General features: G+C 43.3%; 2 protein-coding genes across 13 annotated transcripts in view; one reads left to right on the top strand and one right to left on the bottom strand.

Annotated features, from left to right (window-relative positions):
* Window positions 1–140: 140 nt before the first annotated feature.
* On the bottom strand, window positions 141–25,489 carry ANKRD66 (ankyrin repeat domain 66). Of its 3 annotated transcripts, none has more exons than XM_027958359.3 (4): window positions 25,430–25,489; window positions 12,464–12,641; window positions 10,512–10,740; window positions 141–2,378 (listed from the first exon to the last, which is right to left on the bottom strand). In XM_027958359.3, exons 2-4 carry the CDS (start codon window positions 12,624–12,626, stop codon window positions 2,177–2,179), a joined length of 594 nt encoding a protein of 197 aa, XP_027814160.1. In that variant the 5' UTR covers window positions 12,627–12,641; window positions 25,430–25,489; the 3' UTR covers window positions 141–2,176. The 3 variants fall into 3 exon arrangements, with proteins under 3 accessions (XP_027814160.1, XP_060259208.1, XP_027814158.2); XM_060403225.1 differs by lacking the exon at window positions 25,430–25,489 and adding an exon at window positions 15,826–15,883; XM_027958357.3 differs by lacking the exon at window positions 25,430–25,489 and adding an exon at window positions 15,826–15,883 and having other exon boundaries at window positions 10,512–10,650.
* The window catches only part of PLA2G7 (phospholipase A2 group VII), a 38,720-nt gene continuing 37,139 nt past the window's right edge, over window positions 24,677–26,257 (top strand). For 8 of the 10 annotated variants that reach the window (XR_009597576.1, XM_060403223.1, XM_060403224.1 and 5 more), the window contains exon 1: window positions 25,016–25,224. Coding sequence is in view for 1 of the 10 variants with exons in the window: in XM_027958354.3 (XP_027814155.1) it covers window positions 24,826–24,853 (28 nt within the window). In the remaining 9 variants the exon portion in view is untranslated. Of the gene's footprint in view, window positions 24,854–25,015; window positions 25,225–26,257 lie in introns of those variants that run through there. The other 2 variants (XM_027958354.3, XM_060403219.1) reach the window with 1 other exon arrangement.

Below are 26,257 nucleotides of genomic sequence, written 5' to 3'. Positions count from 1 at the left end.
CCCCTCCATGTCCCCTGAGTTTAGCCTCATCTTCTAGAACTGAAAGGTTGTTGCTGAGCCAGGAAAGATGCCAGGATTCTTGGCCTCTGGAGGAGAAGAATTCAATCTGGGGCCAGTGACGAGTCTTGATTGCTCAGAGCTTTTGTGTAATAAAGTTTTATTAAAGTATAAAAGAGATAGAGAAAGCTTCTCACATAGACATCAGAAGGGGGCAGAAAGAGTGTCCCCTGCTAGTCTTTAGCCAGCTGTTCTATAGCTACTAACAGTCTGCTAATCAGAGAAAGGAAACGTCTCAAAACTCAGAAACTGGCACCAGGGCCCTCACCCAAAACATACATTTTGAGATAACATTGGCACGAGGTGAGTTGTCCTGGGCCATAAAATGGTTGACATGAATCTTGAAGGGAGGCAGGTTTCCAAGCAAATACAGTCTCATTAATATAGCTTAAGAGAACATTTGCATAAGTAAATCATGCTGGTTTGTCAAGTCGGTTCTGAGTCTTAGGCTCTGTCCTCTGTTCTGAGGACAGAGTCTAGGGCAAGCATGTTGTTCATTAACATAGCTTAAGACAAACATTTCCATAAGATTTGAGAAAAGTTAAGTTCAGGTAGAACCAGGTGTCGTCACGGCAACAAAGAATTTTAAAAGAAACCTCTTTTAAATTTGTATAGAGAAGTGGAAAAAATATAACGCTAGTAATTTGCTTCCTCCTGCTGCTTAAGAGAGAGATAAAAATGTCTGGCACTTGCAGCCTATTTCCTCCATTTGGAGACTCCTGTCCTTCCTGCCTGTTACCCTCTCAAAACCAGCAAGCCCAGGGTATCCCCATTCACACTCCCAGAAGAAGACGCAGTGGTCCAGCTCGAGCTGCTGCTTGTTGAGGACCAATACAAGGATGGCCAGCAGGAACCACATCTATAAACTGCAGGGATGAGAGAAAGAAAATTGATGCTCCAGAGGGATGAACACTAGCCAGGGTGTCCTCCACAGCTACACTGGTTTCCTGTAAGATGCTCAAGCGTTTATTTATTTTAGAAAATTCAACCTGTATTTATATAAGTATTGAGGAGCATATAATTAACACAATGTCAGGTGCCTCAAGACATTGATTTTGGCAGAAAAATTAATAAACTTAGAATGCGGGATAGACAATTCAAGGGCACCAGATCAGCAACTTAGTGGAGATTCTAAATATTGTCTGTTTCTACTGTAGTACTGTTTCAGAAGGAAACAAAAGCAAGCCACCTATGCAATTTTAAACACTCTACTAGCCACATTTTTAAGAAACTGAAAGGAGAAAGGCAAAATTCATGTTAGTAATATGTTTTATTTAATCCCAATATTCAAAATATTATATTTCAACCTGCAATTAATATTATTGATGAGCTATTTTATATTTTTTATTCTAAGTCTTAAAATTACCATCTGTACTTCACATTTATAGCATATAATACCTGATCTATATTTAGATATCCTAAAATACACAGTTGATCAAGTAAAGTTATAGTTACAAGTTCCATGATTTTATCCCAGCTCCCATAAGCGGAATAAAATTAAGGTTTTAATTTTCACTGAGCTAATGTTATGGCCAAATTTTTCTGCTAGATTGTGGGCTTGTACCCCACCTACACACACACACACAGACACACACACACAGACACACAAATATCTGGAAACTCAAAGCTGCATCTCTCCACTTCTTTTCTTGGTCTATATTACAACAAGTAATTTTTTTTTTTCATAGATTAACTGACGTGAGAATGTTAGAGATGTCTGAGATTTTGTTGTTGCTTTTTTTTTTTTCCATTGAAACAACTAAGTTTCCTTAGCAGAAGTTTTCTTTGCCCTTGAAACTCTGTAATTGCATATAGAGGCTCAGGAGATGCTGACAGTGCAAATCGCTGATGACAAAATGCAAGCAGCTGATACTGTCTTCTCTTGGTAGCTCCTGGAGACAATGGGTATTGACATGGAGGAACAGCCCATGTATAGAGTGCCCAGGCTGGACTCGAGGACTGAATGACAGATCAGGAGCTACCAGTCAAAGCCATGTGGGTAATTGAGGATCTTGGAGTAAAATCATGCCAGGACAACACATACCTTACAACACCTAGTCTGGCACATGGAAAGTGTCCCGCCAGGTAACACAGCTACAGTCCCTGGGAGGCGGGCCTCTCATGCTCTCCTCTCCTTGGTATTGCTGAGCCTGCTGGGGCCTCCGGTTTTCTTGCTCTTTTTCTGATTAGTGTTTTTATTCCAGGAAGGAAGAGACAGCTCCAGCTCCCTCTTCTTGGCATCCCAGTCTTCATCTCGCTGATCGAGTTGCAGCCCCATCCGCCTGGCGGCCTGGCGATATTCCCAGCACTGAGGTTCAGCCCTAGGAGAGGGAAGCCAGCTCTCAACCCCGACCCCTGCATCAGACAGCATGTCCAGTCTGTGGAGGGGCCTCTCCTCTACCTTCTGCATGTGGCCTGGGCACCTAGGCCATCCACTCAAGGAGAAATGAGGCCAAGTTCAAGCATTTCCAAGTGTACACGTAGAGAGGTCTCAGACATTAAAGAAACTATCAGTACTTTGAGGTGGAGAAGACTGGGGTGCTTGGGTCAAATGTTCATAGAATCAAAGACAAGCACTTAGCTTGAAGGCCCTGCTCATTTTTAAAATGCTCACATCAATACAGGTCAAGAAAGACTGCCCTGTTTGTACGTACGCTGGAAGGCTTCTTGATGGTCGAAAAGGGAGGGGACCCCATCCCATAGTAAATGTGGACATGTACCCACAGGTCTGTATGATGGGATCCATCTTAGAAAAAAGTTGCTCGTGCTTCTTGGGAAGGGTTCATGGACCATCAGGGGTAAAAAAAGAAACAAGATAATCGGCCAAAGATAAACAAAGACCCGGAAGGACTAGCCTATGTACGTGATTTCCATACTGCTTTCCGCCTTGCTCAGAACGCCTCACTCCTCTCTGGGTACGTATCTCTGCCTAGTGTCTGACTTACTGTGCTCCTCATTAGAGAGGATGTCCATATCATTTCTCTCTGAGTGTATATCTCTGCCCTGCTTCTGAGTCATATAAACAAACTGTTTTCCTGTGTGCTCTCCCATACATTGTGAAAGTGAAAGTCACTCAGTCGTGTCCGACTCTTTGTGACCCCATGGACTATACAGTCTATGGAGATCTCCAGGCCAGAATACCGGAGCGGGTAGCCATTCCCTTCTCCAGGGGATCTTCAAAACCCAGGGATCGAACCCAGGTCTCCCGCATTGCAGGCGGATTCTTTACCAGCTGAGTCACCAGGGAAGCCCCCCACTCCCCCCGCCCCATACATTGTGCTGTGTCTCTAATAGTAAACTTCGTACCTTTTTGTACAGCTTTTGCCTCCTTGAAACATTCTTGTTTTCAAACAGGGGCAAGAGCCCAGGGCCACTTTGCTTCTCGCCTCTAGCCCCTGGTGAGTAGTGTCTAGGGCTCTTGGTTTCCATCCAGGTTACCCAGGTTTAATTCCTGGGCAGGGAACTAAGATTTCGCTTCAGGACAGCTCACTGCTCTCTCTCTGAGATCAGAAGACTGTTTTCCTTCATTTATCTATTTTATTTAAAGTTTTGTTTTGTTTTTTTAATATGGACCAGGACTGAAGCAACTTAGCAGCAGCAGCAGCAGCAGGACCATTTTTAAAGTCTTTATTGAATTTGCTACTGTCCATGGGGTCACTAAGAGTGACTCACGACTAAAGCTGCTTAGCACACATGCACAATATCGCTCCTGTTTTAGGTTTTGGTTTTGTGGCTGTGAGGCATGTGGGATCTTAGCTTGAATCGCCTGCAATGGAAGGTGAAGTCTTAACCACACTGGACCACTAGAGAAGTCCTGTCGTTTATTTTTTAATGGCATATTTCACTGATTATAAAAGCTGTGTCTGTTCATTGTAGAAAATGTTAAAGTACAGAAACATGTAGAGAAGAAAATAAAAATTACAGTCACGTATATGTTGTATGTATAGATAGATTTATGTAAAGCATAGTTAGATGATATATATACAAATGAGATATATATGTATATATAAATCATAGAATCGGTGATGGAAAAATAGATGAACCAATCATCAGACATGCACAGGCAATGGGAAGCACCCAAAAATACTGTTTTGTATATGAGGCCAAAGGTGAGTATGCGACTTCTTTAAGGACACGGGTGAAAGCCAGTTCACAGAGATAGTATTTGAGTCAGCATGAGGACAAATGCAGTTTGAGAGGACAGATGATCGTATAGCCAGAGCAAACAGTATTTAAAATGCAAAGCATGATGAAATGCACCATTCATTCAGTGGGTAGCAAACCAGCTTGTTCCCCAGCTCCTGTGCCCCCAACAAGATGGTAGTGACCTCTCCATATTCAGACCACACAGTGTCCCTCCTCCAGCCTGCTCTTCCGACCTCTGTCACTGTCTATCATGCATTAGTGTTATTTATATGAACAAGTTACCTCTTCTCGGAGACAGAGAGCTTCTTATTGCCCAGCATTGTATTTGCTGTATCATTACATCCTTTTTAGTATTTAGTTCAATGGCATGCATATGAAAGTGAAAGCGTCAGGCCCCCAGTCGTGTCCGACTCTGAAACCCTATGGATCGTAGCTCTGTCCATGGGATTCTTCAGGCAAGAATACTGGAATGGGTTGCCATTTCCTTCTCTAGGGGATCTTTCCAACCCGGCGATAGAATCTGTGTCTGCTACATTGCAGGCAGATTCCTAACTGTCTGAACCACCAGGGACCTGCTGCCATGCACATAGTAGGGTTCAAAAATAATTGTTTTCTTAGATTTTACTGAAGTAGAGTTGATTTACAATGTTGTATTAATTTCTCCTGAAAGAAATATTTGTTGAATGAGAGATTGACAACTTAAGAGAAGCTGAGTCAAGGATTAGCCCTAGTCCAGTAGCTGAGACTAGCCCTTCTGCTGTGGGGGACATGGATTCCATCCTTGATAGGGGAACCAAATCCTGCCTGCTGTGTGGCCAGAAAAAAAAAAAAAAAAAGAGAGAGAGAGAATTTACTGAATTGAATAAAAACAAAAATACAACATATCAGCTTAAAATAACTATAAGGGGAAACTAGCACTTTTAAAAAGAAAAAAGTGAAAATCTGAATTGAAAGTTGATTGTTCCACTAGGATACCTAGAATATTCTGAAAACCATCAGATCCTGTCTAAGCTTCTTTTGATATTCTTTTATATTTTTTTTCCCTTCATCATCCTAGCCCATGACCTCACCTACTTGCAAAATGAAGCATTAAAAGATTCCTTATGTGATCTCCTTGCCTATAGGGTAAGTACATTCAGTCCAACGTGCACAGCATCATTGCCACCTTTTCCCCTACAGGAGTAACTTAGCTAGAGCCTCTGTTTCATCTTGCCAGTCCTCTGATGTTATGCCCAGAGTCCAAGTCCCCAAAACTGAGAGAATAAGACGTCCACAGCAATGCAAAAGCATAAAGGGGTTTATTGCTAACTCGAGTTAGGGCCCAGGTCTCATCCAGCACAGTGGAATCCGACAAAGCCCCGAGCTCTGAATCACAGCTGCTTATATACAGGTGGTCTTTTGTCTCAGCAATAGTGTAGTTGGCGTGTGGTGATTGACTCAACCTTGGGTCATCGTCGTGATTGACTTAACCTTGCCATCATCGGGGGGGACCTTGGTGTCATTGGGGACCTTGGTGGGGCTTCCCAGAATTATGATTCATGCTTACAAGAACCTGAGGCTTAGGCCTAGTGTGGCCTGTCGAGCCTGTCATGGCTCAGGTCAGGTCCCAACACTGATGAGTTCACATCCACTTGCTTGCTCACCCATCCAGCCTTATTCTCCTTTCCTCTCCACTGTGAAGGCTCTATTCTGCCAGAGCCACTCATCCCTTCTTTGTCTTTCCACTTCCTCACATCCACACACAACCTACACGCATTTCCAACTTGGTACCTTCACTCCAAATCAGCAATCTTTCTCCCTCCTCCATTAACCAAGTCTTAGCTAGCTTTTAGGATCCAGATTAATTTCTCCTTAACCAGAATTCCTTCCCTCTAAGCCCCGGCTGTCACAGCAAAGTTCCTCATAGGAGATGATAAGTAGAAATGACTTACACGTGATGTGGTTGATTGCCCTTTGTTGTATTTGTCTGCTCAGCGCTGCCTGCCCACTTTTCCTGGTAATAGCACTCATTCCCCATTATATGGAAGAATCGCTCCTCCTCCACTTCAGTTACGCTGCAATTGGGTATCCTAGTCATTCACCCACCGGTTACTACAGAGGGGCTGAGATTATTCAGAGAAATTCAGTAGAGGAGAACCAAGGACAGGCCCCTGAGGAATTACAGCATCTCAAAGGCATGCAAGAATAGGAACATAGAAAAATCATGAGAAGAAATGGCCCTCGAGTAGGAGAACCAGAAGATAGCAGCAGCAGATAAAACAAGGAAGAGCAACCAAATACCAGATTAAGTGGAGGTAAGATGTGCACTGAAAAGAGGCCATTAATTTAGCAGTGAGATCTCCATCAATGAGAGCTGATTCAGTACGATGGGGAAGAAGTCTGAAGAGTCGGGGAAGAAGTAGAGACAATTGCATAGAGGACCTTTCAAGTAGCTTAGAAATGTAGGGAAGAGGAAAGGCATAGCAGACACTGGAAGGACCTCTAACTCTTCGTGTGTTTGTTTAATAAAAGCTATCTGAGCATGTTCAGAAGACAAAGAGAAGGGAAGAGGAGGAATAGAGAAAACTTAAAAATACAAAAGATGAAACAAAGAACAAGGAAATGATGATCTTGCAGGAGACATAAAGGTTTGGATAAAGGATCCATTTGGAGGGATAACGCTTGCCACAGATGGATGAATGGGAAGGCAAGAAGGAACAGATATATATATTATGTTGGTTTGAGAGGTTTGAAAATGTTTACCTATGACTTTAACATTCTTTATGAAGTGGAAGGCATACATTCTGAAGGACAGGCTGAGATGTGATGGGGACTTACAATTGTCAACAGTTGAGAAGGACAGGAAGCAGCGGCCAGAGTAACTAAGGGCTTGGCTGGAGACGAAGTCTTAGAACTTCTGGTGATACTGCTCGACTTATTTGTGGTCTTTTCCCGAGAAGAACAAGAACAGGGATGGAGAAGACAGAGACCTACCCAAGGCTAGGAATCCTGGGTATATACTATAGAAGGACCAAGGGGTGGGAAGTTAAAAATAGTGGAAAAAGAGTGAAAGAAGCAGTGTATCAGGGCACAGCAAACAAGAGAAAAGGGTGTTTTGCTCACCGTCCAATTCTACAAAGGTTAGCCTGCTGCAGTTACTCTCTGCACAGTACACTCTGTGCTTCAGACAGAAGAGATTGAGGAGATGAGGTACTTCATTCAGTACTCTGTGCTTCTGACAGGAAATGAAAGATGATGACAGGATGCTCTGTGCTTTGGATAAGTAGGTTCTTTAGTTAGATGTGTCTCAGGAAGAATTGTAATGAATCCAAAGATTCTTGTATCTTCCCATACATAGAAAAGCACTATAATCATCACACCTCTTCTTTGTGATGACCAGTAATCTTTTACCAAGATGTATCCTTGACTGCACGTATTCCTTTAACCAAAAAAATCATATATAGACTAGCCTTGCCCCCACCTCTTGAGATCAGTTTCTCAGAACTACTGAAAGGCTATCTCCTGAGCTAAAGTCCTCAGTAAGACCTCAAATAAAACTGAACTCACAGTTCTCATGTTGCGCTTTTTTCCTTTTAGCCCACAGTGTCCAGCTGGCAGACAGAAGGAAGATAGTAAAACCTTCAGGGAGGTGAGAGGATGGAAGGGAAAGAATTTGAATAAGACGAAGTCTGGGACTCAGATACCTGCTGCTGCTGCTAAGTCATTTCAGTCGTGTCCGACTCTGTGCGACCCCATAGACAGCAGCCCACCAGGCTCCCCTGTCCCTGGGATTGTCCAGGCAAGAACACTGGAGTGGGTTGCCATTTCCTTCTCCAATGCATGAAAGTGAAAAGTGAAAGTGAAGTCACTCAGTCGTGTCCGACTCTGTGCAACCCCATAGACTGCAGCCTACCAGGCTCCTCCGCCCATGGAATTTTCCAGGCAAGAGTACTGGAGTGGGGTGCCATTTCCTTCTCCAGTGCATGAAAGTGGAAAGCGAAAGTGAAGTCGCTCAGTCGTGTCTGACTATTAGTGACCCCATGGACTGCAGCCTACCAGCTCCTCTATCCATGGGATTTTCCAGGCAAGATACCTGCATGAGGATTCAAAAACTGGGAAAATGAAGACAGGGAGTCATGGTCACAGGGTGGTATGTTACAGTCTTAGAGGGTCCAGGAAACAATGCTGCTGATGTTGAGGTCTGCAACAGATGGAGATTACTGAATGCAGGCAATGACAGCAGGGTCAGGGAGAAGAGAGAATCTTAAAGTTAGGACTCAAGGTTCTGCCTGTATTTCCCAAATCACCTTAATGATTATTTTGAATATTTTTAGATGGGACACCACTTTTCAACATAAGCAAAGATTTTACTGGTTTAACTTTCTGAAGATGACTGTATTTCTGAGAAGGGCATTTCACTATCACCCTCGTTCCCCAACGAATCTACGGTTAGATTTACTCTTGATTTCGTTTTGGTTTTCAAGCAATGTTGTCCTCACTCTGCTCCTTTACTGTCTCAACTATGAATTACTTACTAACCTAACCAGATTATGTTGATGCTGTTGTTTAGTCGCTAAGTCGTGTCTGACTCTTTGCGACCCCATGGACTGTACCCTGCCAGGCTCTTCTGTCCATGGGATTTCCCAGGCAAGAACACTGGAGTGGGTTTTATTTCCTTCTCCAGGAGATCTTCCCAACCCAGGGATCGAACCCACAGCTCCTGCATTGCAGGTGGATTCTTGACTACTCAGCCACCAGAGAAGCAGCCAGATTATACATTCTTCAATTTTATCAACATCCCTCTCAGAGCTAGAACCTTCATGTACATGAAAGTGAAGTTGCTCAGTCATGTCCGACTCTTCGCAACCCCATGGGCTGTAGCCCGCCAGGCTCCTCTGTCCATGGGGATTCTCCAGACAAGAATACCAGAGTGGGTTGCCATTCCCATCTCCAAGGAATTGAACCCAGGTTTCCTGCATTGCAGGCAGACTCTTTACCCTCTGAGCCACCAGGGAAGTCCAATCATGTACATGTTGCTAAGTCACTGCAGTTGTGTCCAACTCTGTGCGACCCCATAGATAGCAGCCCACCAGGCTCCCCCGTCCCTGGGATTCTCCAGGCAAGAACACTGGAGCAGGTTGCCATTTCCTTCTCCAATGCATGAAAGTGAAAAGTGAAAGTGAAGTCGCTCAGTTGTGTCTGACTCATAGCAACCCCATGGACTGCAGCCCACCAGGCTCCTCTGCCCATGGGATTTTCCAGGCAAGAGTACTGGAGTGGGGTGCCATTGCTTTCTCCGAATCATGTACATAATTGATACTTAATTCTATTTGAATGATTGGCTGAGAGAAAAAACAATTAATGGGTGCTAGAAAAGTTCTTAACTTTCGTGAGTGTGTAAGTAGGAGAGTCACAGATAATTAGGCATTTTAAAAAGTAGAAGGCCCCTTATGGATGATAGCAGCCTAATTCACCTGCTTCATTTTAAATATGAGGAAACTGAGGGCCAGGAAGGAGACAATTTGTCTAAGGTGACAAAGCTGGTTTGAAGACTTTTCGAGCATCTGAAGGGGGTCCAAGAATCTTGTACTATCTCCCCTTTTCAAATTTGTGTCCCACTTCTCCTATCTCAGATAGTTTATGTATAGTCTAAGATAACAATTATAATTATTAAAATTATTGTAATAATCATGTACAGTTATAATAATTATAACATTGCATAATTTTAAAACAATAGATTTTCCCCCCAAAATATAATTTTTTAATTAATTAACTGCCTGACATGCCTTTTCTAATTTTTATTTTCTATAAGGTAATGATAACTTTTTTAAAAATGGAAGTATAGTTGATTTACAAAGTTGTGTTAATACCTGGTATACAGCAAGGTGATTTTGTTTTACATATACATATATGAATATATATATTCTTTTTTCAGATATTTTTCTCTTATAGGTTATTACAAGATATTATAAGATATATTGAATATAGTTTCCTGTGCCATACAATAGGACCTTGTTGTTTATCTGTTTATATATAGTAATGTCTGCTAATCTCAAACAATAGCTTTTGATATTATATTTAATTATAATCTAAATATTGTAAAATAATATAATTTCCACCCCAAACTAGTCATTTCAATGAAATATTAATAAAAACTCAAACAACGATTGGTTGGATTGTGTCACTTCATTTTCAGCAGCCTGAGACCACTGAATTGGTAAAGACCTTGGTCACTGATTCTCTGCCCTTTTTTACTGTAAATACAGTCCGTGGGGTCACAAAGAGTCAGACACAACTGAGCATGGAGCACAGCACCAAAGGAAACTTACTTTTCCAGGAACGCCACACAGGCTTTCTGCCCATAGATCTGTGCGATCCTCTTTGGCGTGTCTCCAAAGAAGTCGGGGGCGTCGATGGCGGCATGCAAGGCATGGAGGGCTTTGAGCACGTTCAGATGGCCTGATTCAGCTGCAAAATGAGCGGGGGTCCAGCCCACATCAGTTACCAGGCACGGCCGGGCTCCGTGTTCTATCAGGAGCTGTAGCACCTCCATGTGTCCTTAGATGAACCCAGAAGAAACAGGAGGTTAAGATGAAAGAGTCTCCGCCAGGCTGAGGCCAGAGCTAGCCTAGGTGGCACAGAAGAGGGGGAGACATTTGCCCTTGAGGCCCCTCCAGTTTCTTAGCATCACCCCTTCCTCTGTTCTCCCTCTTCTTACCAGGGACTCAGGGCCCCACCTCAACCCCTTTGCTCCTGTTCCGGGTCTGAGCCCTCGAAGGATTCCCTCTGCTCCTTTCAGGATGCTCCCCTCTCTTGTCCATTCTTGCAGATGCCACCCAAGAATTTGCTTTTTCTCCTAAGTTACTCTGTCCACTCCCCAACTCCCCATCTGAGCTGGCACCCATACGTTTCCCTCTGCTTTCAGCAGTACCAGTGCTGATTGCAAAAGCAAATATTTTGTAACAACAGGGATGGACCTTGAGGGGCATGATCCTAAATGAAATAAGGCAGACAGAGGGAGACAAATATCATATGATCGCACTATAGGCAGAAGCTAGAAACAAAAACTGAGCTCACAGCTACAGAGAACAGTGGGTGGGTGTGAAATGGATGAAGGTGGTCAAAAGGTACAAACTTCCAGTTATAAATGTCAATAGGATGTAATATATGCTATGGTGACTATCATCAATAATACTCCATTGCATACTTGAAAGTTGCTAAGAGGGTAGATCTTACAAGTTATCACAAGGAAAAAATATATATGATGACAGAAGTTAACCAAGTTATTGCGGCATTTGACAATTTATGCAAAATGGAATCATTATGTTAGACACTAAAACTGATATAATAATGTATGTTAATTACATCTCAATAAAAAATACTTTAAGTCCCAGTCATGTGAAAACTAGCACAGATTAAGTGCTCGTGCTTTCTAGTCATATAGATGTGGGTTTATACCTGAGAATAAATACTGCTTGCTAACCATAACAACCTAGATGAGAAACAAACGGCTGAAGTTTAGTTTCCTTATTTGTATAAAATATCACTTATCTCACTGAGTTCTTCAGAAGTACAAATGAAATCACCGGCAAAAAGTACATAGCACAGAGACCGGCATTCAGCAAATGTTCCACTGACAGGTGCTTTAGTATAACTCCATTCGCTGCGCTTAAATTTCTGCAAAATTCTCCCAACTGATTTCTTTGGCTTGCTTCCTGCCAGCCCAGTCTCCGTACAGGAGTCGAAACAAATTTTTAAAAAGCAAAGTTGACTATCACACTTTCCTAACATTCTTTAATGGTATTCTATGGCTGAAGGTCTTCACAGGCCCCTTGGTGGAGTTTCTGCCATTTTCCATCTCCAGTCCTATAACCGAGACTAGTTTAGCGTGCCCCTGGCCATGAACAAGACAAAGTTCCTGTCCTGTGAGCAGGAACGATGCTCCATTCTGCTAGAGGTTAAGAGGGCAGAGGGCTAGTATTAATTAGGAGTCCCTACGTGCTAGGCAATGCACACTCGCTATCTTCCTGAATTTTCACCGCAAAACAGCATTACTGCTCTCATTATGCAGATAAATAGACCAAGACTCAGAGATGTTAAATAAGTTGCCTAAGGTGCTACAACTAGTTTAAGTGGTGGTGCCAGGACTGAAATGGTTGCCATTCATGTGTCTGATTTCCAAGAAATGTTCTTTCTGCTACCCCACACCGACTGCCTACCTGGAACCTCATGAACAGTGGTCTTGAAAGGAGGGACCTATATATAGGCATTGCCCACTCACCCTTGATCGCAGCCCAGTGAAGTGGGGTTCGGTCATTCCAGTCCACGTCCTTGTAGTTTGGGTTACAGAGACCTTTCTTCAAAATCTTTTTCACTGAATTGTAGTCCCCTGCAGCCACAGCTTGGTGGAGCTTTGTCATGTCGGACAGTTTGGTCAACTCCATGATCAAGAAAAGCAACTGTGGGAAAAGCATGCTACTTAGGAAATTCTCTACAGCACTTGATTTCTAGCGAGTGATTCCATAGGGTTCCCACTGTTCACTTTCTTTTTACTTCATACATTGGCATCCAGGGTTGCCTCATGTGTGTGCCCTATTGAGGGTGTATTGGATCTTAGCTACTATGCGGTTAGTGCCTGCCGATGCCCCATCCAAAACCTTTCAACAGTTCCTTTCTACCTATAGGATTATAGACTAAACTCAAGGGCTGACATTTGCTAATTGGCCTCAAACCACTTCCCAGTACTACTTCCCACTCCTACTCCAAAGTGATAGCAGTGTGACCCTGAGTTAGTTGCGTATCTCTGTACCTCATCTTTCTCATCCAAAGAGTGAGTATAATTAGCCAGGGTCTTGTGAGGACACAAGGACAATTCATGTGAACAGTTTATACTGGACACAGACCAGGTAATTAACTATCGTTGCTACACGAATTCAAGAGATGGTGAGTGTGTGGGGTTATTCAGCTATGTCTGACTCTTTGCAGCCCTTTGGACAAGAGCCCACCAGCCTTCTCCATCTGAGGAATTTTTCAGCAAGAATTCTGGAGTGGATAGCCATTTCCTCCTCCAGGGGATCTTCCTGACCCAGGGATCAAACACGCATCTCCTGTGTTTCCTGCACTGTAGGCAGATTCTTTACCTCTAGCCACCGGGAAGGTAAACAAATAAAATGGCTAAATTGTTTACAACATTAAGAGATAAACCCTCAGTTCTCAAATTACAGTCTGTAGACAGGACTTCAGGGAATTTTTCTGGGGATCCATGGGGTCAAAATTCTTTTTATTATACTATTAAAATGTCATTGGTCTTGTTCACTGTGCTAATGTTTGGCCTGATGGCTCAAAAGTAATGATGTAGAAAACTGCCGATACCTTAGTGTGAAGCAAAGCTGTGTCACCAAACTGAACTAGCAGTCAAGGTGTTCTTCACCATGGTACACACAGAGTGGAAAAAAACAAAAACAAACAAACAAACAAAAAACCAAGTTCTTGAAAGAAATTAAGGCAGTAAAAATTATTTATATCAGGACTTCCTTGGTGGTCCAGTGGTTAAGAATCTGCGTGCCAATGCAGGGGCAGGGGTTCCATCCCTGGTCCAGGAAGATCTCACAGGGTAAATAAGCCTGCAAACTACAACTAGAGAAAAGTCCACGTATCACAATGTGCTGCCACTAAGACCCAACACAGCCAAAAGTAAATAAATTTTGAAAAAGGATAGATACTTGGGTGTCAGCCCAAAGTGGTTCTAAATCTCTGAGCATGCAGGACAAAGACACGTCTTTTGCAGGAAGTGCATATGCTGAGTAACCAAAGATGACACAGGTTATGTTTTATCTTTTTGGCTTGCATTTTTAGTAGAAAAACTTGACACTGGAGCATTTGCTCAATGATAAAATGAAATGGGAAACAGAAATACTAGAGGATTTCCAACTTGCAGGTGTCACAAAAAGTCACACCATTGTGTCTGGGAGCCTCTTTGCCCTTCTCACAAACCTTTAAGCAGGTTTATGCAAAAATCAGCCCCATTTGGTTTGCAACTGATTTCATCCCAAGGATATTCCACAACTTCTCATGGGAAAGTTGCAATTTAAGTGTAAGTTTTCAGTGGAATATAAGCAGAAGATTTAAAAAAATGTACAGAGCCAATAAGCACATGAAAAGATGCTTAATATCATTAGTTATTGTGTGTGCATGCTAAGGCACTTCAGTCATGTTCAACTCTTTGCTATCCTATGAAATGTAGCCCACAAGGTTCCTCTATCCATGGGATTCTCCAGGCAAGAATACTGGAGTGGGTTGCCATGCCCTCTTCCAGGGGGATATTCCAACCCAGGGATTGAACCTGTGCCTGCATTGCGGGTGGATTCTTTACTGCTGAGCTAATGGGCAAGCCCCATTAGTCATTAGGTAAATGCAAATCAAAACCACAATGAGACACCATTTCACAGCCACTGGGATAACAAATAATTTAAAAGGCAAATAATAACAACTGTGAGGATGTGGAGAAACTGGGATCGTCATACCTTGTGATGGGAATAGAAAATGATGCAGTCACTTCGGAAAGCAGTTGGTAATTCTTCAAAAGACTGAAATTAAACATGGAGTTCTCATATGACCAGAACTCCACTTCTAGGAGTAAACCTAAAAGAAATGACCACATGTGTGGCCATATGACCACACAAACACTTGTACACAAATGTTTATAGCGGTATTCTTCAATACAGAATACTTCAAAAAGTGGGAAAATATGTCTAACAGATGAATGCAGAAATAAAATATGGGATACTCCTATTTTATTGGAATAGTATTTGAAAATTTAAAAATGAGGACTTGCTACATGCTACAATTTGCATGAACCTTGAAAACATGCTAAGTGAAAGAAGCCAGTCACAAAAGACCACGTGTTGTAAGATTCCATGTGTGTGAAATGTCCAGAGTAGGCAAATCTGTAGAGACAGAACGTAGATTATTGATGGTCTAGGACTAGGATGATTTGGGGATGGGAAGTAAGCCAAGGAGCATCGGATTTCTTTCTGGGGTGATGAAATGTCCTAAAATTAGGTAGTGGAGGGTGATGCTTTCACAACTTTGAATTTATTAAAAACCACTAAACTGTGTACTTGAAAGAGATGAATTTTACGGTGGTTGTGGTGGTGGTTTAGTCACTAAGTCCGACTCTTGCGACCGCATGGACTATAGCTTGTCCAGCTCCTCTGTCCATGGGATTCTCCAGGCAAGAATACTGGAGTGGGTCGCCATTCCCTTCCCCAGGGAATCTTCCCGACCCAGGAAACCTGAGTCTCCTGCATTGCAGGCAGATTTTTATGGTATGTGAATTATATCTCAAAAAAGCTGTTTAAAACTCATTGATACTATTAATTAGTGCCTTTCTTACAAAAAGCCAAAACATTATTTGTAGAAAACAGAAACAATTCACTAAGCCTACCATAACTGTGAAAATTTAACAAAATTTCCAGCACTAGAATCCCTGTAAATTTGATTGTGCATTTGAATTTCCATCTTTCTCATGACAGGTGTCTCAATGTCAAAAAGTTGTCAGTAAATATAAGTTCTAATAAATAAGAATGATCTGAAATAATTTCAGTAAAGATCTGGAGACAGAATCAATGTAAAAATACTCACTATCTTGTTTGCAATCTGCGATGCTGCGGCTTGGCAGGAAGTCCTCGCTGCCTGTCTTGTTGTGTTCACACCCTGGAAACTGACTCCGCCTGCTTCATTAAAGCCCATCAATCAAGGTCAGCCTCACTAGGTGGGCGGAGACTGTCCGTCTACTGGCACTGACGCTATTCAGCCGTTCCTGTGTGCTTCTGTAGTTCAACCGAGGTCTTTAACAGGCTGTTTGGAACTCTATTTGATTAGAAACCATGAAAATTAAAAAACAAACAAAAAGATCACCAGTTCCCAAGATACCATGGAGGAGATAAGCTGTTGGTAGCCAGCTCGGAGCAATGAAAACAATATGTGCCCCTCGTTTTCAGCACACTACCATTGTGCTTTTTAAAAAAAAAAAAAAAAGAAGTATTTACTTAAATTTAATTATTATTTATTTGGCTGCCTTGGGTCTTAGTTGTGGCATGTGAGATCTAGTTCCTTGACCAAGGATTGAACCTAGGCCCCCTGCAATGGACCACCGGGGAAGTCCCTGCTATTGGTTTTTGTTTGTTTGTTTGCTTAATTGTTGGATAATTGCTTTATAATGTTGTGCTGGTTTCTGCCATACAACAATGCGAATCAGCTATAAGTATACTTATATCCCCTCCCTCTTAAGCCACCCTTATCCCACCCTTCTAGGTCATCACAGAGCACCAAGCTGAGTTCCCTGTGCTATACAGCTGCTGCTATTGTGTTTTAATTCATCTCTTACCAATTCTCCCACCCCAGCTAAGCTCAACATACAGAGTAGATGCACAGTAACTTCAAGTTTGAGCTGGCCAGTTTGCCACTCTCTTACAGATATACTGCTTCTGGGTGACCCCCAGTTCAGGATGCTGTGATTTGATCCTTTTCTATCTCCCTCCAATTTGAAAGAAGATAATAACAAGCCTATACAAATTTTACTCTTAGTGCTTTGGTCTATTTACAAGTTTAATCATGTGGAGCAGGTACAATTATGATTCCTACTTTACAGAAGAGCAAACTAAGGCCACAGTAATCAAGTAACTCTCCTAAGGTTACAAAGCCAGTCGTTGGACAACTCAGTAGTTTGGCTGCAGTAGCCATGTTCTTATCTATTCTGCCAATGAATATTCAGGACTGATTTCTTTTAGGATTGACTGATTTGATCTCTTTGCTGTCCAAGGAACTCTCCAACACTGCATTTTGAAAGCATCAAAGTCGCTTGCCAAGATAAATCAAAGTTGCTTGCAAAAGCAATTGAAGTTTAAGCTTTCCCCACCTGGGAAACAATGCAGTTCCAGTCTCAAATCAATATTGGGAAAGAGACAACACAAGGAGATAGAATGGTGATATGGGAGCTGGGTGTGGCAGGAAGGAAATTAACTCTTTGTTAAATGCTTTTGTGCATCAGATCTTGTTCTAGGAGTTTTATGGATATTATTAATACTAATGCCAAGTCTGAAATATAGGTAGTTTCCAAGCAAGGAAACTGAGGCTTAGAGACCTTAAGCCTACTTAGACCAGGTCTGTCTACTTCCTGTTGGGAGCTGAGTGTGAGAACATTAATCAGACTCAGTACCTAGTGGTGTTATTGTCAGAATCTAGATCTCTGGGAAGTTCTGGTGTTCCTTGCACTCAGGCCGGGAGGGTGAGAGTCAGGGTTCATTTGTGAATTCTGGATCACGTGTTCCCTTCCTCCTATAACCAGCTTGTAGGAGCTTTCATGGCGGTCCCTAGTGGTGCAGTGGTTAAATAATCTGCCTGCCAATGTAGGAGACTTGGGTTTGATCCTTAGGTTAGGAAGATCCCCTGGAGGAGGGCATGGCAACCTACTCCAGGATTCTTGCCTGGGGAATTCCATGGACAGAGGAGCCTGGCAAGCTGTAGTCCATGGGGTCACAAAAGAGTCAGCATGACTGAGTGATTAAGCACACACATGTATTGTAGGAGCTTTCCTGGGGTCTCTTTGTTAGGGAGCAGGAACTTGGTTGACATCTGGGACCATCCCTAGGATCAAGAAGAGAAGGATGTGCTGGGTCTAGGATCCCAGCTTTTCTGCTGATCAGCATAAGCTGGAAATGTGTGCCAATCCAGGGTGAGATTTATGAAAGCTTGTTCTAGGGAGAGAAGATTTGCAGACTGGCTTGTTTTCTCTAAGGTGCTAATTTGCCATCGTGTATCCTTCAGAGACCACCTTCAGAGACACAGCTGTAGTTCTGCTCTCAGCCTCTCCTGTTTCTGCACAACTTGTATGTGGGTCTTTGTAGCTTCATCGTAGGCTGACGTTTGTATGGACTTCACTTCCACTGAGTAGCCTTTGTCCAGACATTTCATCTTCCCTGTCACCTCCTGTAGGCCTGCCTCAGGCTCAATTCCCTTAAGGAAGTCTCTCCCATTGCTCGTTCAGGCCCAGGGTGTCTAAAGAGGCATTGCAGGATGCCTTGTCGTGTTCCCTAAACCTGCTTTCACTTTTAGAAACAGTCACTTTATCAAACACCCATCAAATAAACCAGTTTGAGGATGATACATACTTCTTGTCAGGATCCAGATCAGAAGGACAAGATTCTACAAGTAAAAGCAATACCCCAGCATGGAGGCCAGAATGACTGTGTAAAAGTGAAAGACCTAAATGAAAAGGAGTTTGAGGCCAGATCCTGGAAGGCCACAAACGCCACATCAGGACATCTGGACCTCATTTCTCCCTGTGCACAATAGAAACCATTGACGGTTTCTGAATGGGGAAGTAAGATGATTACAAGTCCAACATTTTTAGAGAAGTAATTTTGTCACAAGGTGGTATAATGTCTTCTGGGGGAGGGCACCCATAGAAGAAGGAGAAAGTTAGAAGGCTTTAAAAATGCATATACTTTGAGAAAATGTATTGCTAGGGATTCATCACAAAGAAATCATTAAAAACATGTACAAAATTTAACTTTAAGAATGTGCACAGAAGTGCTATTTCAAAAACTATGAATTATAAATAACCTAGTTTTCTAATAAAAAGGTATTAAACTGTGGTGTTGGAGAAGACTCTTGAGAGTCCCTTGGACTGCAGGGAGATCCAGCCAGTCCATTCTGAAGGAGATCAACCCTGGGATTTCTTTGGAAGGAATGATGCTAAAGCTGAAACTCCAGGACTTTGGCCACCTCATGCAAAGAGTTGACTCATTGGAAAAGACTTTGATGCTGGGAGGGATTGGGGGCAGGAGAAGAAGGGGACGACAAAGGATGAGATGGCTGGATGGCATCACTGACTCGATGGACGTGAGTCTGAGTGAACTCCGGGAGTTGGTGATGGACAGGGAGGCTTGGCGTGCTGTGATTCATGGGGTTGCAAAGAGTCGGACACGACTGAGTGACTGAACTGAACTGAAACACAGCTTTCCAGATTTTCATTATGAGGCAAAATAATATACACCCTTTTTAAACGATACTGTATATGTGTATTTATTAGCTTGCTAAAAAGTTAGTATTATACTGTTGTTGTTTAGTTGCTAAGTCATGTCTGACTCTTTTGTGACCCCATGGACTGTAGCCCACCAGGTTCCTCTGTCCATGGGATTTCCCAGGTAAGAGTACTGGAGTGGGTTGTCTTTTCCTCCTTCAGGGGATCTTCCAACCCATGGAACCCACATCTCCTGCATTGAAAGGCAGATTCTTTACCACTGAGCTACCAGAGAAGACCTAGTATTATACTGCTAAGTTAAAATAGAATATTACAAAAATGACCAATAATGTAGTTTATATGTATCATTTGTTTTATGACAAAAAGCTTAAAAGAATATACGTTGAATTTAGATTAGTTGAATGAGTGCCTATAACTCAAGCAAACAAAAGAGACGTTTTGTAATTGCCAAGGACAGAGATTTTAAGGACTTGATTAGGGTGGTAGCTGTGGAAATGGGAAGGAGAAATTGATGACACTGTAAGTGCAGAATCAGATAACTTGGCAGCTGGATAAGAGAGTCAAGTGACTATGAATCATAGTGTCACTGAGAGAAACCAGGTGTCTTGGACTTAGTACAAAGCCTCCTATATCTTGACTGAGTTTAGTAGGGGTGTTATCAATGACTGGAGCAAGCAAAAATGTCCTGGAGACCGGTTTGGCAAATCAGAGTATATTTACTGAATGGATACAAACAAGTCAGTTGTAACATCCATAGTTCTAAGAGTCCATAAATCAGTCAAGTCTACAGAAGGTATTAAGACACTGCCAAGGAGGAAGGATGGCTAAGCCTGGCATTGGATCATGACTTTGGAAATTGGCTAAAATACTGAATAAAAAATTCTTTGTATTCTCTCCACTTTTGAAATTTAGAGGCATGGGTGTCTGAGACCTGGTGTCTTCTGGAAGGGAGTCACCTCTGAAGTACTGAGCTTCAAATTCCATTCTCTTACTGCAACCATCTACCTTCCCATTTCTGTCACTCTGCCTCAGGGTAGGTTCCTCCAACCCACTGGAAATGACCAATAGTTTTCAGTTTTCCTGGTTATCCATGTTATTCCTGGTATGTGTGTAGACATGCAGATATGAATTCTTTTTCCTGAAGCTGTATATGTGCGTTTGTGTGTGTGTGTGTAGTGTGGTCATATAGATATGAATTCTCTTTCCCTTAGGTGCATGTGTATACATACATATGTGTATACAGATGTATAGATATCTAGGCATACATCTAAATATCAAGTGCTCACTATGCTTGCAAAATATTGTTCAATGCAATTTACATGCATCATCTCTTTTAATAGTCATTGAACTCCTGTGATATAGATGTTGTTATTATTTGTATTTCACAGATTAGGAAGTGAAAGTGAAGTGAAAGTCACTCAGTTGTGTCCAACTCTTTGCAACTCCATAGACTATACAATCCATGGAATTCTCCAGGCCAGAATACTGGAGTGGGTAGCCTTTCCCTTCTCCATGGGATCTTCCCAACCCAGGGATGGAACCCAGGTCTCCGGCATGACAGGCAGTTTCTTTACCAGCTGAGCCACAAGGGAAAATATCGAATATGAGGGTTCCCTCATAACCCGAACCTCATTAGGTAATTATTTAACAATTATTTAACCCCTCAGTTAGAGGGGTTACAAGTCTGTAAATTGCCCTAGGCCTTTGAGCTAATAAAGGTAGAACTGATTGGAGCCCAGGTCTGTCTGACACAGCCCTCTTAATTACTGCATTTACCTCTGGAAAGATATCTGAAAAATATGCACCACATTGTTAAATAATTACCTAATGAGGTTGGGGTTATGAAGGAACCCTCATATTTGATATTGTCTCCTTTGTTTTGTTTAGATCTCTATCTAAAAATTCCGTATTTCTACATTAACATCAATCCCTTCCTTTCTTCACTGACTCTGGCTAATTTGCTCTCCCAGGTCCAGGCCCATGTAATCCTCCTCTCTGGCCTAGTTTCTAGTCTGGCAAACTTTCCTTCAGAAAGTTCAACAGACTGCCTCCATGGCTAAGGAGTGGATTCCAGTCACCTCAGGGCTCAGAAAACGTCCAGCATCCTCGGGCAGATCTCCTGACCATCCCCCAGATTTTCACTCTCCTTGTTTTTGCTTTCACTCACACTGTCGCCATATGTCTTTTCTTTTGTTTTCCATTAACTGTCTTAAAAGTCTACACATATTATCTTCGTATCCTCATCTCTTTACCTTACTGACCCCCTGCCTTCACTGCTCTACTATACTCAAGTTGATTTAAGGGTTAACAAGACCTTCCTAAATGGGAAATCTCATAGCCCTTGCTTTAGTCCGTTCTGTTTAATCAACCATGTCAATCATATTTTTAAAACTCCTTTCTCTCTTGACTTCTGCAAAGCTTCTCTTTCCCATTTTCTATCCTCACTTTGACCAACCTCTCCTTTTCATTCACCGCCATCTCTTCCTCCTATCTTCTTCCATGAATGTGATGTTACTGGGAATTTTATCTTCTGCTTCTGTTCTGTGTAAACCCTCTGTGCCAATTCCGTGCATATTCTCAGTACTTTTATCTCCTAATAAACGACTTCTGTCCAGGTCTCCACAATTGAGCTTCAGGCCAGTATAGCTAGCCACTCAGAGGTGTGCTGGCTCTCTAGAGGGACAAAGATCACATTTTGTAGTGTTTGCTAATTCCTATAACATGAGGTTCTCACTGTGATGATTTCAAGCCATCCATGTGAAATCACTGCAGACAGAGATGGAAAATGTGCACTCTCTCCAGCAGGGATAAGTTTTAATTTTAAATTTAAGTAATTTAACTTTTTTTTTTTTCTTCTACATTCTGTTATCTTCTACGGGACTCAAAGATTTCCAAGTTTCCAGTTATACACTTTCAGTTTTATTGAATCCCATTGTTCCCTCCAGTTTCACTGCTTTAATCAGGATGGGTTAGTTTCTAGGCCAAGGCACAGCCATCACCCAGGGACTTCCCTCCTCCGCTTATCTGCATCACAGTCTCTTTTCCGTGGATCCTGTGCAGTAAGCATACCTTTCACTTCCCACCCCTTCCAAGGAGAATTAAAAACTCACTTCTCAGAAACCTCACAGTCCTGGACTTACCTACATAGGCTGGCTCACTATGGTGTCATTTCCTTAGCCTCCAGGGCTAGTCATCCTTGAAATGGTACCTAATATACAGTTTGCCCTCAATAAACACTGTTTGAAAACACTACTGAGTACATTATTACTATTTATTCCAATATCTTGATTGAAGATACAGTCATCAGAGTTAAGAAGCACTGCTGTGTTAATGCGGAGAAGGCAATGGCACCCCACTCCAGCACTCTTGCCTGGAGAATCCCATGGACAGAGGAGCCTGGTGGGCTACAGTCCATGGGGTCGCTAAGAGTCAGACATGACCGAGCGACTTCACATTCACTTTTCACTTTCATGCATTGAAGAAGGAAATGGCAACCCACTCCAGTGTTCTTGCCTGGAGAATCCCAGGGACGGGGGAGCCTGGTGGGCTGCCGTCTGTGGGGTCGCACAGAGTCTGACACGACTGAAGCGACTTAGCAGCAGTAGCAGCAGCTATGTTAATGAGAAATGGAAGTAAGAATGAAAAGGTAAGACACGGCAAAACAGCTCAAAACAGAATCAATTTATAAACAGAAGTGAATTTTTTTCACCACATCAAAACAAAAATAAGGGACTTCCCTGGGGGTCTAGCAACCCACTCTAGTATTCTTACCTGAGGAATCCAAGGACAAGGATCCTGGAAGGCTATAGTCCATAGGGTCACACAGAGTTGGACACTACTGACTTAGCATGGCACGGCATGGCTAGGGGCTGGTGCACTGCAGGGGGTGAGGGTTCAATCCTGGGTTGGGGAACTAAGATCTTGCATGCCTCATAGCATGGCCAAAAATATTATTTTTTTAATTCTTTGAGCTCTTATATTAAAAACAAAAACAAAACCCTTATCAGACCCACCTTATAATCTGTATGTCTATGTTGACTTGCCATCCTTTTGGAATCTGAGGCTTATTTATTCATTTCACTGGACTAGGGTTGCCAGAAAAACTATAGGAAGCCTAGTTAAATTTGAATTTCAAACAAATAACACATAATTTTAAGTATAAGTAGGTTTCAAATATTGCATGCAATCGACTTATACTAAAACCTTTTTGTGGTTTGTCTGAAATTCAAATTTAATGGGGTGTCCTGTGTTTCATTTACTGAATCTGGCACCCCTACATTGGAAACCTTCTTAGGATGTTAGCCTGCTAAATGCTAGCCACTCTAACATCCTCAGAGAGTGTGATCTGATTACAATGAGAGAAGGCATAGAGCTGGCACTGAACAAAGAAATAAACTATTTCATACTAGCCTTCAAGACCTGCTTTCAAAGCCCACCGCCTTTTTAGGTGTGATGATGAATCTTCTGATTTTGTCTTCCAAATCTTCACCCAGTCTTAAGGGCAAAGGGAAGAGGTCCTGAGAGACCTCTTGAGTAGGGTATCATGTTCCCTTTTAGATTAATATTCTGGGGCAGTTTGTATCATAGGAGTTTATTCCAGGAAGTACAGGAAATTGTCACTAGGCTGAGATAGGTTAATTTAAATTTGCATCTATTGTTAGATTTAAGTGTCACAACTTCTTTAAAGATAATACTGTTAAATACCAGTGTGAATGCTTCTCCCATGCCAGGTTCTGTCCTAAGTATTTCATGTATATTTCCATTTCATTTTCACAAGGTGCCTCTGACTAATGTATTTTGATTAGCTCCACTTTACTGATGAGGAAACTGAGAAGCAAATAGGATAAAGAACATGCTGAAATTCACGGCCACTAATAAGCATGAGAAAGGAACTATAATCCATGCCTTCTTATCCAGTGTGTGTGTACTACATCAATTCAGTCGTGTTCCACTCTTCCACACTATGGATGGTAGCCTGCCAGGCTCCTCTGTCCATGGGATTTTTCAGGTAAGAATACTGGAGTGGGTTGCCGTTTCTTTCTCCAGGGGATCTTCCCGATCCAGGGACCGAACCCATCTTATTCAGAGTCCTCCTAAAATAAAAAATTAAATAAATTTCATCTACAGACCTGTCAACCTTGCCAAAAATAAAAAATACAAAGAATTAACTGCTCATGAATTTCAAATTATTTTCTCTGCGTCTCTCACTGAAGCTTTAAATGAATAGTATTAAGTTAGAAAGTGGATTGAGGAGAAAGCATTGAAAGGAAGGGATTTCAGTTAAACCCCATGAACTGGGATGGCTCCTTTTAACACCGTTTCCCCCAATAAAAGCTCTTACTGATTGCCCTTCACTGTATTTACGCAGAGAAATGAAACTAACTCAGGGGCGGGTCTTCCAAGCCGAAGCATCTTCCACATAAGTTCTGAGTTGGCGTCCAATACGCTAATACTACCGAGCGGAAAGCGGGATACGCGGGGCATTGCGGATCGCAGATGGAAAGAGCAGCCAGGGACTCAGTGAAATAAACAAAACAAGGAGTTAATGAAACTGGGAAAGGTCTGATCAGAATAGAGGCTGAGAATAGGAAGCGGGGATGCAACACCTGCCCTCTACACGTGGGGGTAGGTCCCCGGGGGGTAGGGGGTAGAGGGAAATTCATCCGTGGGTCCAGCTTGCGGACTCCAAGCCCTGGGGTGTGCGGTGTGCGCGGAGCTCGCCCGTCCCAGCGCCCCGATCGGTGGGAGGCCGGCGGCCACACAGCTCCTCCCCGTCCCTCCTCCCGCGGCGCCTGGGCAGGCCAGGGTCGGGGCCAGCAGACCGCCCGGAGCTGAACGTGCGCAAAGCCGGCGCGCAGCCCCCCGCCCCGGCCCCGCGGCCGCGGTGACGCGGTGCCTGCGGGCGACAGAGCCAGCAGTGCTGGGAGCCAGCAGGCAGCAGGCGGGATCATAAAGCCTTGTCCCGGTTCCCGCGAGCAGTTCACCGTGGCGTCCGGGTGAGGAGGGACCCCCGGGCGGGCCGGAGCCCCGTGCGGCCGCGGGCTGGGGGTGGGGTGAGGGTGGGTGGCTGGGATGTTGGGGGATAGGAGGATGGGGTGAATGGGAAAATGGGGGTGCTGGGGAGGCTGGTGCGCTGGGAAGATAGGGATGGGACGATGTGGGTGCTGGAGGTTGGGGGACTGGGACTCAACCCGCACTCACCCCCAGGCTGGAGCTGGACTCACGGTCCCCGCCGCCCTCCTAGCAGCGCTGGATCTTTGTGGGGAGGGTGATGGAATTTGAATTCAGTTCTCCCAGACCTTTAATTTGGAACTGAGAGGGAACACACACACACACACACACACACACACACACACACACGCACGCACGCACACACACACAGGAGGGTGATGGAATTTGAATTCAGTTCTCCCAGACCTTTAATTTGGAACTGAGAGGGAATCCACACACACACACACACACACACACCCTCCCTCTGGGGGAGTGTTGCTCCTTCCGGAGCCCAGTGCTGAGAAGCTGCGTAAGACCAGAATCAGAAAAACAAAGCGGTCCCGCCTCGACTCCCTCACACACTAGGGACAACTCAAGAGTTCTAGGCTGCGATACCCTGAATAAGGGAGAGGCTTTTTTTTTTAAGCCAACGGAACTAGAAAGCAGGGAATATATTCTCTTTCCCTTCACCCCCTGGAGCCTCTCGTAGACCTTTCTATCTCTGAAAACGACAAGGTCAGGCTTTCATTCAGACCTGTGTTTCCCGGGAAGGTTGCGGAGGTGAGAGGAGGGAAGAGGGAGCGGTGCGTGGCTGCCCTTGAAGGACTTAGCTGATCAGGTTCTAGACGGGTTTATGTTAACAGATCAGTCTTGCAAAAATTACCTTTGACCCCAGTAAGAATGCTGAGCCAGGAGGTTGGTCTCTTTGAGTAGGAGCTGGAACTGCTTCAAAGTGTTGATAGTTACGGAAGCCACAGTACGTGGTCTTGGGCTAACACCGAACTCGGGGATCTGGGCATTAAGTATTGGCCTGGACCA

Source organism: Ovis aries, chromosome 20 (genome assembly GCF_016772045.2).
Source record: "Ovis aries strain OAR_USU_Benz2616 breed Rambouillet chromosome 20, ARS-UI_Ramb_v3.0, whole genome shotgun sequence".
NCBI lineage: Eukaryota > Metazoa > Chordata > Mammalia > Artiodactyla > Bovidae > Ovis > Ovis aries.
This window is presented reverse-complemented; position numbering and strand designations above follow the sequence as displayed.